General features: G+C 43.6%; 1 protein-coding gene across 1 annotated transcript in view; it reads left to right on the top strand.

Annotated features, from left to right (window-relative positions):
* The window catches only part of TMEM52B (transmembrane protein 52B), a 38,503-nt gene that overhangs the window by 9,708 nt on the left and 13,401 nt on the right, over positions 1–15,394 (top strand). Inside the window, exon 4 of the mRNA XM_083150185.1 lies at positions 8,730–8,794. Coding sequence (XP_083006311.1) covers positions 8,730–8,794 — 65 coding nt within the window. The remainder of the gene's footprint in view (positions 1–8,729; positions 8,795–15,394) is intronic.

Raw genomic sequence — 15,394 nt, 5'->3', positions numbered from 1 at the left:
TCCTCTCTTCCCCTGCCCTTTTTCTCTCTATTTTTCTCTCTCCCTCTCCCCACCCCCTCTCTCTCTCCCCCTGTCAATTATCCCTCACTTCCTGAGTCTTCTTTCTCTTCCCTGCCCTCTCTCTCCCTCCTACCCTGTGCCCTTTCTCTTCCCCTGCCCTCTCTCAATCCTTCTTACCCCTATCTCTCACCTGGCACTTACTTTCTTTCCCCCTGTCCCCTTTCTCCCTCACCTTTTGGGTACAAACATTTTTTTTACTGTTTTTTTTTCTGCATTTTTAAATTCACTAAAGCCCCTCCTGTCGGAACTCCATAGAAGCCTATGGGCTTCTCTTCGAAGTGCTGCCATGTGAGGGATCTGGCACAGTTCCCTCCCAGCATGACCGTGACCGCCAGCTTCTCCATGCATGCGCAGAGGTACTTCCCCCTTTGAAACAAGGAAGTCCAGGCAGCGGCAGTGATTGCAAAGGGCAGCTCTTATTGGGAGAGCTGCCCTTTGCATTGCTCATCGCATATGTCAATACATGTGTGATGAGCATTGGTGCAATGGGCGGCGGCATGTACAGCGGCTGCTTGTCGCAGATCTCCCCCTGACCCCTCTCTTTCTCTCTCCCTGTCCCCCTCTCTCTCCCTGTCCCCCTCTGTGTCTCTCTCCCTGCCCCCTTTCTCTCTCCCCCTGTCCCCCAATAGGGGTCCTTTTCCAAAATGTTGATATAGGGCCCACTAAGGTCTAGTGATGGGATGTATATAAATGTTAATATGCACGAAGATGGGATGCACAGTGTGTATGTATGGAGGTGGGATAAATATATATATGTGAAGCGAGCATACTGCCCAGTTTCCTGTTTTTATCAGCGACCAGTGATGGTTGCTGATGAAAATGAGACACTCTGCCATGGGAAGTCGCTGGTCGCAGGAGCACCTGTCCATAAAACCTGTCTCCTACAACACCTGCCCCCACACACTCACCCTCTCCCTTATCACACCTTTCCCCGCACACTCACTCTGTCCCTAACCCTGTCCCCCCACACACACACTCTGTCCCTAACCCTGTCCCCGTACACTCACCCTGTCCCTAATCCTGTGACCTATAAGATTGGTCCTAACAAACTCACTGTCACCCACCAAACCTGTCCTTGCATACTCACCCTGTCCCCTACCAGACGTGTCTCTGCACAATAACTGTGTCCCCTACCAGACTTGTCCCCACACTTTTGCCCTGTCCCCACACCCTCACTGTCACCCACCAAACCTGCTTCGCATGCTCACCCTGTCCCTAACCTCAACTCACACACTAGAACTGCACCACATGCTCCACACGCAATGAAAATGAGGGCGTGACTCAAAGGTACAGCATTCCCTGTAAGACCACGCCCCATGTTTTATGGCCACACCCAAAGGCACACAGGCCTGCCCACTTATTTTGGTGCCCCCCCTGTCATATTTTTCTGGATCCGCCCCTGCCTGTGAAGTTCTGCGCGTCCCCTCGCGGGGCTCGCTGCGCTCGCCACACTTTATACAAATCAATTCCACGCCGACGTGGATAGTGGAGGTATGAAAAGGTCGTAGGACACGTACCGCCGCCCCACATGGGCTCGATGCGCTCGCCACGCTTCGGGTTCACGTTTAAACTTGGGGGGTGGCATGGGGGTGCATTTAACATTGTAAGCACCCATTAATCGCATCCCATCGCATTTTATGGCATTGTATGCCATATAAAATGCCATACAATTTTTAAATTGTATGACATTGTGGAACATTGCGCAATATCACATCGCATCGCATGCCTTATGGTCTGCGATGCGATTGGCGCCGTGATAGTACACAAGTATCTTATTTTCTTGTCCAGCCAGATGTAGATGTACTGTTGTGTCTGAGATCATTGTCTGCTTACATGATACAATTACAGGAAAGCTTCAGTTAGTGTACAGCAGAATGAAGGCCATTTGCCCAATACTAAAATATATAGAGGCATTTCTTGTGGTCTCAATGACTGTGACAACTTTTATGTGTGAATTGACAAGTTGTGAGGGGAAAGAGAGAGAAAAAAGAAAATAGGGAAAAAAATGTGTCAACCTATTGTGTATCTATTATGTCCTCTTGTGCATTATCGCTACTCTCTGTGTTTAACTGTATATTAAACTCTATATTTGTGGATATATATCTATACATAAGATAGATAGATAAATAAATAAATTTAAATAAAAAAATAATAAAATCGATAATTTTATATCTCTTGTATTTTATTGTCCTGTGTCCTTACACTCAGTGTTTAATTTCATATGTATGTGTTTTATAATTTATTACAAATATCAGTGGTCAATAGTGACTTTATAATAAGAGGATATCAACCATGGGTGCCAAATCCGTTCAAATTTGTTCGTATTTTTTCGGTTTATATGTAAATATTTTTCCTGCATTACTTAATTAACCAGGGATAACCAGCTTTTGTTAGACAGCCATTGTCTATCCACTATCACTTTTGCTAAGGAGCACATATTGTTGATATACAGGTTGAGTATCCCTTATCCAAAATGCTCGGGACCAGGAGAATTTTGGATAATGGATTATTCCGTATTTCTGAATATTTTAATATTTCAATGATGTATTTTGAAGTATCTTGCATTTATGCTGTATAAACACATAATATACACACAAATATATTTTATTACCACATAAAATACACACAAATATATTTTATTTGTTCAAAAAACAAGGTTTCAAAACGTGAAACAAAATGTGTGTACTATCTCAGCACTGAATTTGAATGCCAAGCAATCATTGTCTTGCACATATATAGTGCCAGTTACATATCATGTCCCCAGTGATGCTGTTACATATGTCCCCAGTGAGTTTTTAGCAAAAAATAAATAAATGTCACTTTCCGGAATGTCTGGTTTTCGGAATAATTCGGATAACGGATATTCGGATACGGGATACTTGACCTGTATAATTTATTATGCCTCGAGATGCCATTATCTTCCACAATATTCAAGATACACCCTTTTAATGTAAAGATTTCTCTAGGGAAGCCAGTATGTACAATTGTCTCTATGACTTTTTGCCAATAGTTGGTAACCAACCGGCATTCCCATAGAAGATGTAAAAATGTGCCGGAATCTGTTCTATATTTAGGGCATATTGCCGATGTCCTCCCATTAAATTTAACCATCCTCGTCAATGACATATATAATCTATGAAAGATAAATAATTGAACTTGTTGTATTCGAATACCGTTAGTTGCCCTGGGGATTGTTAACGTAACATCCCGCCATTCTTCCTTTCGTATATTCCCCGGCTCTTCCTCCCACTTCCCTTTCTGCCCTTCCAAGGAGTCCTGATATTTCAACTTCCCTAGATTTTTATCCCCCTTTTTTATTATTTTTTTAATTGGTGATTCCCTGAATTGTGGGGGGGAGTTGGGGAATTGTACCTCCAGGGCCTGCCTTATCTGTAGGTATCGATAGAAGTACGTCAGGGGGATGTTGAACTCCTCCACTAACTGTTGAAAGGATTTTAACCCTTCACTATCGTATAGTTGTTTAAGGGTGGTGACTGAATAAGGTAACAAGACTTTTTTGACCTGTAATAGCTCTAGTTCACAAAATGTAGTCATCTATTGGATGTTCCAGATCGATAAACCTCGTTTCTATACTTTTATGTGCTTCTTGCCACACTTTAATGGCTTGTGTGACCAGAGGAGGGTCTAGTAATTGGGTATGACCTTGCAGTATCCTACCCCAGGGATTACTATCTATGGTGGTATGAGCAACCAAGGCCCTGGCTATGTCACTTACATATTCCTCCACCAGCCATGGTCTTGATTGAGTTAATTGGGTGGCAATGTAATACCTTCTTAGGTCTGGCAGGCCCAAGCCGCCTTACCCTTTTTCTCGCATTAAGTTGTTTAATTGTATCTTTGGATGGGCGTTATTCCAAACGAAAGACATACTATACTATTAAATTTCCTAAAGAGGGACTTAGGAAGAAAGATCGGGGATTAATGTATTATGTATAAAAGTTTTGGGAGGACGATCATTTTCACCAAGTTTACCCTACCTGAAGTGGTTATTGGCAATTTATACCAGGATTAAAATTTACCTTCCATCCATTTACGCAACGGTTGTATATTCAATTGAATGTAATCCTTTGGGTCCCTAGAAACCCAAATCCCCAGATATTTAAAGGTTTCGGCCCACTTTAACATGAGGGGAGGGAGAGAAGAGTAATTAACTGTCCCAGCAGCATGGAAGATAGAAGATTTAGACTTATTGATTCTAAAGCCTGAATAGTCCCCATGTTCTTCAATTAGCTTCATAACCAAAGGTAGAGATTCGGTATAATCTGAAAGATATATTAGCAAATCGTCAGCGTATAATGACACTACATCTCCCCGATCCCTCCTCCCCAGCCGGACAATGGGCCTTATTTTGGTTCATTCTTTCTGACAAAATCCTTCTTAGATGGACAAAACCATGTGCACTGCAGGGGGGCAGATGAAACATGTGCAGAGAGAATTAGATTTGGGTGAGTTTTTTTGTTTCTGTGCAGGGAAAATACTGACTGCATGATTTTACACTGCAATATAGATCTCACTTTGAAGAAAAACCCCACCCAAATCTAATTCTCTCTGCACAAGTTACATCTGCCCCACCCGCAGTGCACATGGTTTTGTCCATCTAAGAAGGATTTTGTCAGAAAGAATGAACTAGAATAACCCCCAATATTATGATTCTGTCTAAGAATACATGCAAGGGGTTCAATCGCCAGGGCGAACAGGTCAGGGGACAAAGGGCATCCCTGTCATGTCCCCCTGGCGAGTTCAAAGGCAGAGGAAGTCCAGCCGTTTATGGATACGCGAGCCAACGGTTTAGAATATAGTAGTTGCACCCATTTTATGAAGTTAACAACTCCACTTTAGTCCTTTGTCTGTTGAGGCCAATGTTCCAAACTATTGCGTTCTATTCAATTATAACTACTCTTTCATAAAAGCCATACTTGTTCTTACAGTATATATTTTTTAGGATGATAGAACCATTGCACTAACATTTATATTATTGTCAGATCCCTGGAAATAGCTTTTGAGTTCTGGTCAATAATAAGATTAGCATAAAACTTTCCCCCTATCTCTGGTTTACATTGACCTCTGTATATCCTCGTCAGATTCCTGTTTTCCCATTTCCAGGGGTTCCGCATAACTACACTTAATGTGTGCCCTGTTAATATTAACATTTACAATTACAACGATTTCTACATTTTAATTTAATGCAAAACCCACGGGGCCATTGGTTGCATGAAGGAACATGTAAAACAACCATTAAAATGTCTTAGAAAAGAAAAACAATTACAATATGTGTTGCATGGGTGCCTCTCCACAAGAGATCTACACAGTGATAATGTTTTAATGTTTTGCCTGGTAGAAATCCACAGAGTACTGTTTGTTTTCTTGGTTGGCTTTATTACATTGAACCACTTCACCTGATGACAACATTGGTAGCTACACTGTGTCTTTATTAGAATTCTGCTGCCTGAGTCCTCCCACATGCTCACTAATAAAAGTGATCATTGGGCATAGCTCGGCCCAGGCATGGAACGCAGGAGGGAGGTCATTTTATTCTGCTACTGACCGTCGCCTTCCAAACTAAATGAATGAACAGGAGTCCTTTGGGAGGTACCTAACACCAGCAGTCTAAAGGTAAGAGGGATGCAATGTGTCTTTCTGTTTCTATAACTGTTATTTGAACAATGGGGTCCAGGATTTTCTCTGGGGTCCACAAATCCTGCTTTAAACACCCTATTATTGATTGCAAGGGATACGGTCACTAGGTCGACTCAATGAAGGTCGACATACAGGGTTGGGATCATTTGGTCTACAAGAAGTTGGTTGACAGTCATTAGGTCAACACCATTAGGTCAACATGGGGAAAGGTCGACATGGGTTTAGGTCGACAGGTCAATAGGTCGACACCAGCATTAGGCCGGCAGTCAAAATGCGTGCAGATTGTCGGTCAGAATATGGCCCCCAATGTGAACAATTACATGTCTGAATTAGCAAGCACTATAATGTCACACTCATAGCATGCCCATAAGATAGATCGTCACCATGTGCCCACTTACCCACCTCTCTGTCACTGCCCAGGAATGTCCCATACATTTACAAGATACAGTATTAATCAACTGTAACTACGGTTATGTGCACACTGAGCATGGGCTCAATTGTGTCAAACTCTGACAGCACGTCCCACTCAGAATAAGCCCCTATTTGACATTAAAATTACAGTCAGAGTCTCTGTTAGACCTCAGTGTGCACAGTTATGGTATATAAGGTCAATGGTCAAAAGGACAACCCAAAATGGTCAACAGGGACAAAGTCAACAAAGACAAAAGTTGATACAACAAAGACCGACATGAGTTTTTCAAGTTATTGTGGTTACAATTTGTAAAATGTAGCACATACTGTAGAACCCCAATTAATGTACCCCATCCCCTCTCACTATGGGCACTTTACAATCCCAATCAAAGTCCATGTGGATGGTAAAGTATGAAAAAGTAAAATAAAAAAAACATAAATAGTCTTTAAAAAAACTCATGTCAATCATATGTTGTCAACCTTTGCCATAGAACCATTACAATAACATTTAATGTTGACATTTGATCATGTCGACATTGTGACCATGACAACCCTAAGCATATTGACTATATGGTGTCGACCTATTGACCAGATACTAGTGGGCACAGTGGCCAAAGATCACAATCGAATACACCAACAATTTGCCCTAAAATTATAAATAACTATAAATATGAAGATCAGTACAATAATAAAATGGTTTATTTGAGGTTTTTCTTGTTTTGGTTATTTTTTCATCTCTCTCTCTCTCTCTCTCTCTCTCTCTCTCTCTCTCTCTCTCTCTCTCTCTCTCTCTCTCTCTATATACTGTATATTTATAGATGCTTGTTCAGCCTGGCACTCCACTGACAGTTCAGTAACCACGGGTGCCTCCCAGTAGATAAGTACAGAGGAATGTCCAAGCAGGCAGTGGCACTCCGTGGGTTTAACAACAGGTGTTTTTTTTAAAGATGACCCTTGACCTAAAGGGTCACCTTTAATAAAACACCTGTTGTTAAACCCACCGAGTGCCACTGCCTGCTTGAACATTCCTCTATATATATTTATATATATATAACACAAACCATTGAAGGCTGAATATTGATGGTTTGTGTCTGATGGGTTAAAAACTATGGGGGTTATTCTGGTTCACTCCTTCTGTCAAATTCCTTCTTAAATGGACAAAACCATGTGCACTGCAGGGGGGCAGATGTAACATGTGCAGAGAGAATTAGATTTGGGTGAGGTATTTTTTTTCTGTGCAGGGAAAATACTGACTGCTTTATTTTTACACTATAGAACTCACTTTGAAGTAAAACCCCAAGTAGCATCTGCCCCACCTGCAGTGCATATGGTTTTGTCCATTTGAGAAGGAATATGACAGAAGGAGTGAACATTCCTAGTCATTTGATATCTGCCAAATGATAGAACTAACCGTTAGCAACCAGTACTAATCACTTATTCCATGTGAATCACAATTTATAATGTTTTATTTATTATAATTTAATGATTTCTAGAGTCAAATCCAGGAATGTCCTGGAAAAACACATGACATGTAGCAGCCGTAGAATCACCTGTCAAGTCTCAAATAGTCTATGAAAATTGTATTTAAATGACAGAATATACAGTATGTGTATGTAAAACATATTTTACATCCATGGGGGAGGGCAACGGTCATTTTACCCATGTTTTACTAAAGGCCCATACACACTGGGTGATTTTGAGCTGAAAGAAGCTCAGATTTGCTTCCAGCTCAGACGATGAGCGGTGAGTGCAGATTCGTGTTCCGCATCATCGCTGGTGGTCACCGTTCGTCAGCTGGTTTTACCAACAGACTGAACTGCTTTCCATGGCATACTGCTATAAAAAGTACACAGAGCGATTTTTATCTCAGCGATTTCAGCGATCATCGCTGTCCATACACTCTGGGCAAATTAGAGTTATGTATTATTAGGGTACAGATCATTAGAGGATCCTTAAGCAATGTAAAAAAATATTTGTCCTTCATTAAGAGCTGCCCCTTGCGGAGCAGCCGGTGACGTGACAGTGGGTCTCCGACGGCTCTTCCTGCTCCTCCTGTGGCCTCTGTGCCTGGCTGGTTGCTGCCGGCTCCTCCTCCTTCCTTTATCCAGAAGGCGGATTATGGTGCTAGGGAGGAGGAGGTCACTGGTGATTGGGGAGCGGTGCAGCCAGTGCAGGGCAGCAGGGGTCGGTGTAGGGCAGCAGGGGATACTAAAAGAAGCCCATAGGCCTCTATGGGGTATCGCCAGCTTTTGCTTTTGCTGGCGATATCCCCGCAGCGGTAACCCGGCGTGCAGGTTTTAGTTAATATGGAAATGCGGTAAAAACCCCAAGTTTTTACCGCATGTTTGCTTTAGACCATCCCACCCCATATGTGGTTTTCCTCCAGATGTGATGCCCATTTTGTGTGCTTTTAGCACACACCTAGAATATTGTATATATATTGTAATATTCTAAACTGCAAATAGAAAGTGTGCAATGTGTTCCATTAGAATATAGGAAAATCATTTGGGATTTTTATTTTACCATTAGCAATACATAAATGTAACTTAAATACCCAACAGAATCAGAGTTTCTTGTAAATGTTTTTGTTTATTTCCCAGGTTCTGTGTGGCGTAGTAACATGGGAGCGCAGATTGGTCTGTCTGTGGTCACAGGATTCTATCTGGTAATGTGTAACTCAAACAGACATTTATATAAAGAGTGAAGCATTATGACACACTGTATATCTGCAGGACATATTATCACTGTACCTGGTTGTACCCGATGAAATAGAAGCAGTGGGCGAGATTTAATGAGGTCCGATATTGTGACTTTTGCGATATAGGTTTTTGCACATTTTCCCGAAAATCGCACATTTTATAGGATGAGATTTGCGGGGGGGAAAAATCGCATTTTTTGCCGCAAATTCTCCATTCTGACCTGGTGATTTTTAGTCACACTTGAATTTGCATTCAGATGTCTTCCCATTATAAAGTATACAAATTGCAAATTTAATGGGATGCGATTTTTGGTAAACGTTACTAAAAATCGCCAAACAAATAGACCAGGTGCTGACAGGCGAATTTGACAGAACCATGCACTGATCATTGAGATCTGTGCATGGTTCTGTGTTAAATTATGTGTAAAAGTTAAAATATAAAAAAGAAATGCCGTGGGGTCCCCCCTCCTGAGTATAACCAGCCCTGAGCTCATTGAGCCGGACCTGGTTCCAAAAATAAGGGGGACAAAAAGCGTAGGGGTCCCCTGTATTTCTAAAACCAGCCCCGGACTCTTGGACCGTTCCTGGTTCCAAAAATACAGAGGACAAAAAAACTGGGGGTCCCCCATATTTTGGAACCAGCACTGGACTCCAACAGCCCGCGGTGTCATTCCAAAGCCAGGAGACACTTTTTACATAAGGTCCCCCGGGCATATCATGCTCACCGTGGCTGGTCAGCCCTGGACGGGGCCCCCCCCAGACTTCACCCGTCCAGGTGAACTACAAGTTCCAGCAGGCCTCTCCACAAGCTGGGACTTGTTATGCTCAGGAGGGGGGACCCCACGCCGTTTTTTTTAACGCACATTACCATGTCTCCCAAATCGCACATGTCCGCAAAATCGCACATTTTTGTGACTAAAAATCACACCATAACGCATTTTTTTTGCAGAGAATTTGCATCTCATTAAAAATGCAAATTCAGGCAAAAAACAAAAATTGCAATTTTAAAAAGTGCGATTTCGGGAATGCGATATAATCGAATCCTATTAAATGTCACCCAGTATGTTAGTAGGGGTATGAATCAATGGGTTTTCCCTATATGGTTGAAATTGAAACAGTCAACTGGGTGAAAAGGTCGATATTCTCATTAGGTCATCAGGCAAAGGGTAGACACTGGAAAAGTTCAAAACAGATACAAAATGTCGACACATGAAAAGGTCGACATGGATTTTTAAAATTCTTGTACCCATGGAAAGAGAGGACCCTCAGCTTTCAGCCTAGGGTCCTTAGAGTCCTGGGGGGGTTCCTGGGTACTCAGAAACCCCCCCTGCGTGCGCTACTGCTGTCACTTCAACAGCTCACACCCATGTCCCTCCAGCAGCTCTAAGCCCTGTATCCCCCCAGCAGCTTCCTCGCCTCTCTGTGTCCCTACAACTCCCTCTCATCTTGTCTTGAGTATTGCTCACCATGCTTCTGGCCTGGTGCCACGCTACACACTCGACTCGACTTCTCACTCTATGGATAAAGTATAAATAAATAAAGTATGAAAAACCACTCTGTTTTGAAAAAAAAAAAAACATGAAAAAACTCTACCTTTTCCATGTTGACCTAATGCGTGTGACGACCTAATAACCATGTCGAACTATTTATTGCGTCGCAAAAAAGAAATGTACTGAGCGCAATAACCCTAAATATAGTCCCAGCTGCTATCTCCAAGGGATACTCAACCCTTGGTAAGTAGAAAAACAAAGAAAGAGACAAAATAGACAGCGCTGCGGGACTATATTTAAAATATAAAATAAATTTTATTTATACAACACATTAAACTTCATATAAAAATTCTGGTCATATATGACACAATATCACCGGCCGGTGTTAGGTAAAAAATTATTTCATATCACTCTCCTTCTGACACCCAATGGTTAATTAATTTCAAGTAGTACTGCACACTTGAGCAAAAAAAAAAAAAAAGTCAGTTCTCACAGTCCTTTAGTGCAATCGGAACTGGGTTAGTAAATATAGTAAAACTTGATACAGGCAACAATTTCCAGCTCCTCAGAGCCCGTGCAATTACAGTTAGTAGTATAGCAGGTAATCAGCTGTCTTTGGCTGAAGCTTTGGTTACTATGTTTAGTAGCAGAAGGGTTAAGGATGCACGCGGTGCAGATCATTAGCAGTAAGCATATACTTGCTCTTTTAAAGCTTGATGGCACAGTCCCTTCCGGCTACCAGGAGCGGGTCCCCGGCTGCTAGCGCTTCCCAAATAATACAGCCTTCTCTGGGAATCCTCAGCTCCGGTTTCTGGGTCTCCGGCCGTGATCCGTCAGTGCATGATGACGTAACTGATGACGCGTTTCTCCGCCTTGTAAGGTAATCGGCGGCTTCCTCAGAAGCCGCCGATTACCTTACAAGGCGGAGAAACGCGTCATCAGTTACGTCATCACGCACTGACGGATCACGGCCGGAGACTCAGAAACCGGAGCTGAGGATTCCCAGAGAAGGCTGTATTATTTGGGAAGCGCTAGCAGCCGGGGACCCGCTCCTGGTAGCCGGAAGGGACTGTGCCATCAAGCTTTAAAAGAGCAAGTATATGCTTACTGCTAATGATCTGCACCGCGTGCATCCTTAACCCTTCTGCTACTAAACATACTAACCAAAGCTTCAGCCAAAGACAGCTGATTACCTGCTATACTACTAACTGTAATTGCACGGGCTCTGAGGAGCAGGAAATTGTTGCCTGTATCAAGTTTTACTATATTTACTAACCCAGTTCCGATTGCACTAAAGGACTGTGAGAACTGACTTTTTTTTTTTTTTTTTTGCTCAAGTGTGCAGTACTACTTGAAATTAATTAACCATTGGGTGTCAGAAGGAGAGTGATATGAAATAATTTTTTACCTAACACCGGCCGGTGATATTGTGTCATATATGACCAGAATTTTTATATGAAGTTTAATGTGTTGTATAAATAAAATTTATTTTATATTTTAAATATAGTCCCGCAGCGCTGTCTATTTTGTCTCTTTCTTTATTTATTGCGTCGACCTAGTGACTGTCGACATATAGTGGTCAACCTAATGCTTGTAAACCTAATGACCGCATACACCAGAGGAGTCAGTATTTTGGTGTCCCTCCTTGCCTATATCCCCCTTATGCCTAGACTGCATAAATGGTTAGGTTATGCATAGGCACAAACCCCCATATAAGCTGTAACTACTGCAGTTGCTTTTAACTAAGTCAGTATAGACACTTTGGACCAGCTTCACTAAGCTTCAAAAGTAATAACATATTGGGTGACATTCTATGGGATGAGATGTGTGTTTTTTGGCGATTATTAGAAAAAAATTTTGGTACTTGTTTCCTAGAACGGCCACAATCGTGAGTGATCGTGGCTCTTAATTAAGGGACACGATCCTCACGATGTGGCCGATTTTTTACAATTTTTTCCCTTTGATTGACAGAAATCGGGTCAATCGGTCGGTCGCGACCAATTAAAATCGGCCGCGATGCGACCGACCGATTGACCCGATTTTTCCATAGACTTCAATGTTAAAAAATCTTTTAACATTGAAATCGGGAGGATCTTGTCGGTCTTGTGCCATTATAATGGCACAAGATGAGATGGACTTGATTAAGTCCATCTCACATAGGGAAAAATGATAAAAAAGGTGAAATGGGCCAATATGACCCATTTCACATTTTTTATGTGCCCGCCATGACCCCACGATAGACGTCAACCCGAAGCGTGGCGAGCGCAGCGAGCCCGCGAGGGGCGGCGGTGCGCGTCCTCCGACCTTTTCATTCCCCTACTATCCACTAGGGCGTGGAGTGAGATTAGAATAGTGTGGCGAGCGCAGCGAGCCACCGAGCCCGAAGCGTGGCGAGCGCAGCGAGCCCCGCGAGGGGACGCGTATACCTGTGAAGTTATACGCGTCCCCTCGCGGGGCTCGCTGCGCTCGCCACGCTTCGGGCTCGGTGGCTCGCTGCGCTCGCCACACTATTCTATTCTCACTCCACGCCCTAGTGGATAGTAGGGGAATGAAAAGGTCGGAGGACGCGCACCGCCGCCCCTCGCGGGCTCGCTGCGCTCGCCACGCTTCGGGTTGACGTCTATCGTGGGGTCTAGCCCACTTAGTAACATTTGGGGGGGCAATTAAAAATAATCAGGTGAAAAAAAAAAAAAATCGGGTGAAAAATCGGTCGGTCGGATCGGTCGCATCGCATGCGACCAAATCGCATGCGATGCGATCGATCCGATTTTTTATCTTACGACCACAACGATCTAAATCGTTGTGGCCGTGCTAGGAAACAAGTACCAAAATTTTTTTCCTTGAAATCGCATATTTAATAGGATGCGCTAAGGGACGGATATCGCATATTATGTGCGATAACTCATGCGGACTGAAAGTGTATGAAAGAATCGCATTTTTATCGCATCCAGATGTTTTCGTACAGAAAAGTATATAAATCGCTTATTTAATGGTATGCGTTTTCGTAAATCGCACTTTTAAGGTGTCTAATAATCGCACTTTTTTCAGACCAGGTTCTGTTGGGCGATTTGGCCCAGAACTCACTTTGGTCAAGTGCACAAATGGTTAATTTCAACACAGGTGCACTCAATTTCACTCAGAAACACCCCTACATATACCCCAACATCATGTTTTGAGGTTTGAGACATGGAGATTTTGCAGAGTGGTTTGGAGTTGCTGATTTTTGATGTGGCCCATTTGGAGGAGCTGCGCAGGAGGGAGGAAGCTGCACACCAGATCCAGGTAGACCCCCGACTACTGCGTACCCCACGTATGTATCGTGCTCGGCTGTACCTGGACTCCCTCTCGGATCAACAGGTTGTGGGGATGTTTAGGCTGAACCGCATTAACCTTTTGGACTTATATGAGCAGGTGAGAGATGATTTGGACCCTTTCGGGGGAGGCAACTATGCAGTGTCTGGGCTGCAGAAATTAATGTGTACCCTCTACTATTTGGCCACAGGCTCCACTCTGTCTGTGACCTCATGGTCCTTGGGGGTATCACAGCCCACTTTCTCTAAGCATTTTACTCAAGTGTTACTTGCTTTAAAGAAGTTGTGGCGCACATACATCAGATTCCCACGTTCTGAGTTGGAGTGGCAGGACCACAAGGTGGCTTTCTATAGACTCTCAGCATTCCCTCACGTGCTGGGAGCTATAGACTGCACACACATTGGGATTAGGGATTAGGGCACCGCACGTGCGGGGCGGCGTGGGTGGCACTCTTTGAACGTACAGGTGGTACGTGATGGTCATCTCAAAATCCTAAGTGTAGTAGCAGGCTTCCCTGGGAACTGTCATGACACCTATATTCTGAGGCACTCAGCCCTCTGCCACTCCTCACTCTGCCACCAACACCTCTTCCTCTGCTCACACTGACACTGCTCCTCTCCATGCTCCTTACTTCCTATCAAAGAGTGAAACGGCGCCAGTGCCCCTTTATATAGGGGGTGTGATGCATAATGGAGGGGACAGAGGTGGGCCAATAGGTTAGGGGGTTCTTAGTCATGTGGAGACAGTCTTGTAAATCGCACTCCGGTTGGTCCAAAACTCGCACATGACCGGCGGTAGAAATCGCACTTTTATGTGTCATAAAATCGCACCACTTTGCGCAAATCGCACTACATCGCACTTTTCAGCCTCCAAATCGCATCCCATTAAATATGCGATTTATTACTAAAAAATGTGATTTCAAAAAGTGCGAAGAGCGGCGATGTGGAGCGAAATAAAAAAATGCAATTTTATCTCATCCCATAGAATGTCACCCAGAGAGTCATAAACAGCGAGCCAATCAGCTCCTACTTGCCATGTCACAGACTGTGTTCGAAAAATGCCAGGCAGGAGTTGATTGGCTGGCTGTTTATCACTCTCCATTTTATCACTTAGTGCATCTGGCCCTTTGTCGGGTATACAGAATGAGCTTTATCGTGCTTATCACATTGGCTACAGGTGTTCTTTCTCTGCCTACTTCAGCAATGAGGCAAAGAGACGAGAAAAGACAACTGATAACTTAAACTATGACCCTAGCAAAACTGTTATTCAAAAGCTATTTTAAGTAAAATATTCAAATTAACAATGTGATAGAAGGATCATTTGTACTTATTTTTTAGCATTTTACGTGAGTTGTTTTGTATTGTACAGATGGAGCGGGCATCATCCTTAGCCGGCGCTCGCCAGATCCCTTGCACTGGCAAGCGCCAGCGATAGAGACTGGGACGTGCGTGCGTCTCACACACACGTGCGTCCCAGTATCACGGCGGCTGGGCAGCGTCTCCCTGCCCGTCTCCGCTTCAGGGAGACGCTGCCCAGTTTGGGGGGGGGGGGGTGTGTCAGTGAAGCGAGGGGGACCAGTGGGGGTGGCAGCAGGCTCCGTTTGCAAAGGGGCGCGCGAGCGTCTTGTGCGCGCGCGCCCCTAACGGTAGCCAGCCGCTGGTTGGGCTGGCGATTCTATCACCAGCCCCTGCAAAGATTGAGCTCGCTCCATCTGTATGTATATATGTATTTATTTATATGTTCTTTAAATACGTTTGAAATTAGT

The sequence above is a fragment of the Crinia signifera genome, chromosome 6 (assembly GCF_055691185.1).
Source record: "Crinia signifera chromosome 6, ASM5569118v1, whole genome shotgun sequence".
Lineage (NCBI taxonomy): Eukaryota > Metazoa > Chordata > Amphibia > Anura > Myobatrachidae > Crinia > Crinia signifera.
This window is presented reverse-complemented; position numbering and strand designations above follow the sequence as displayed.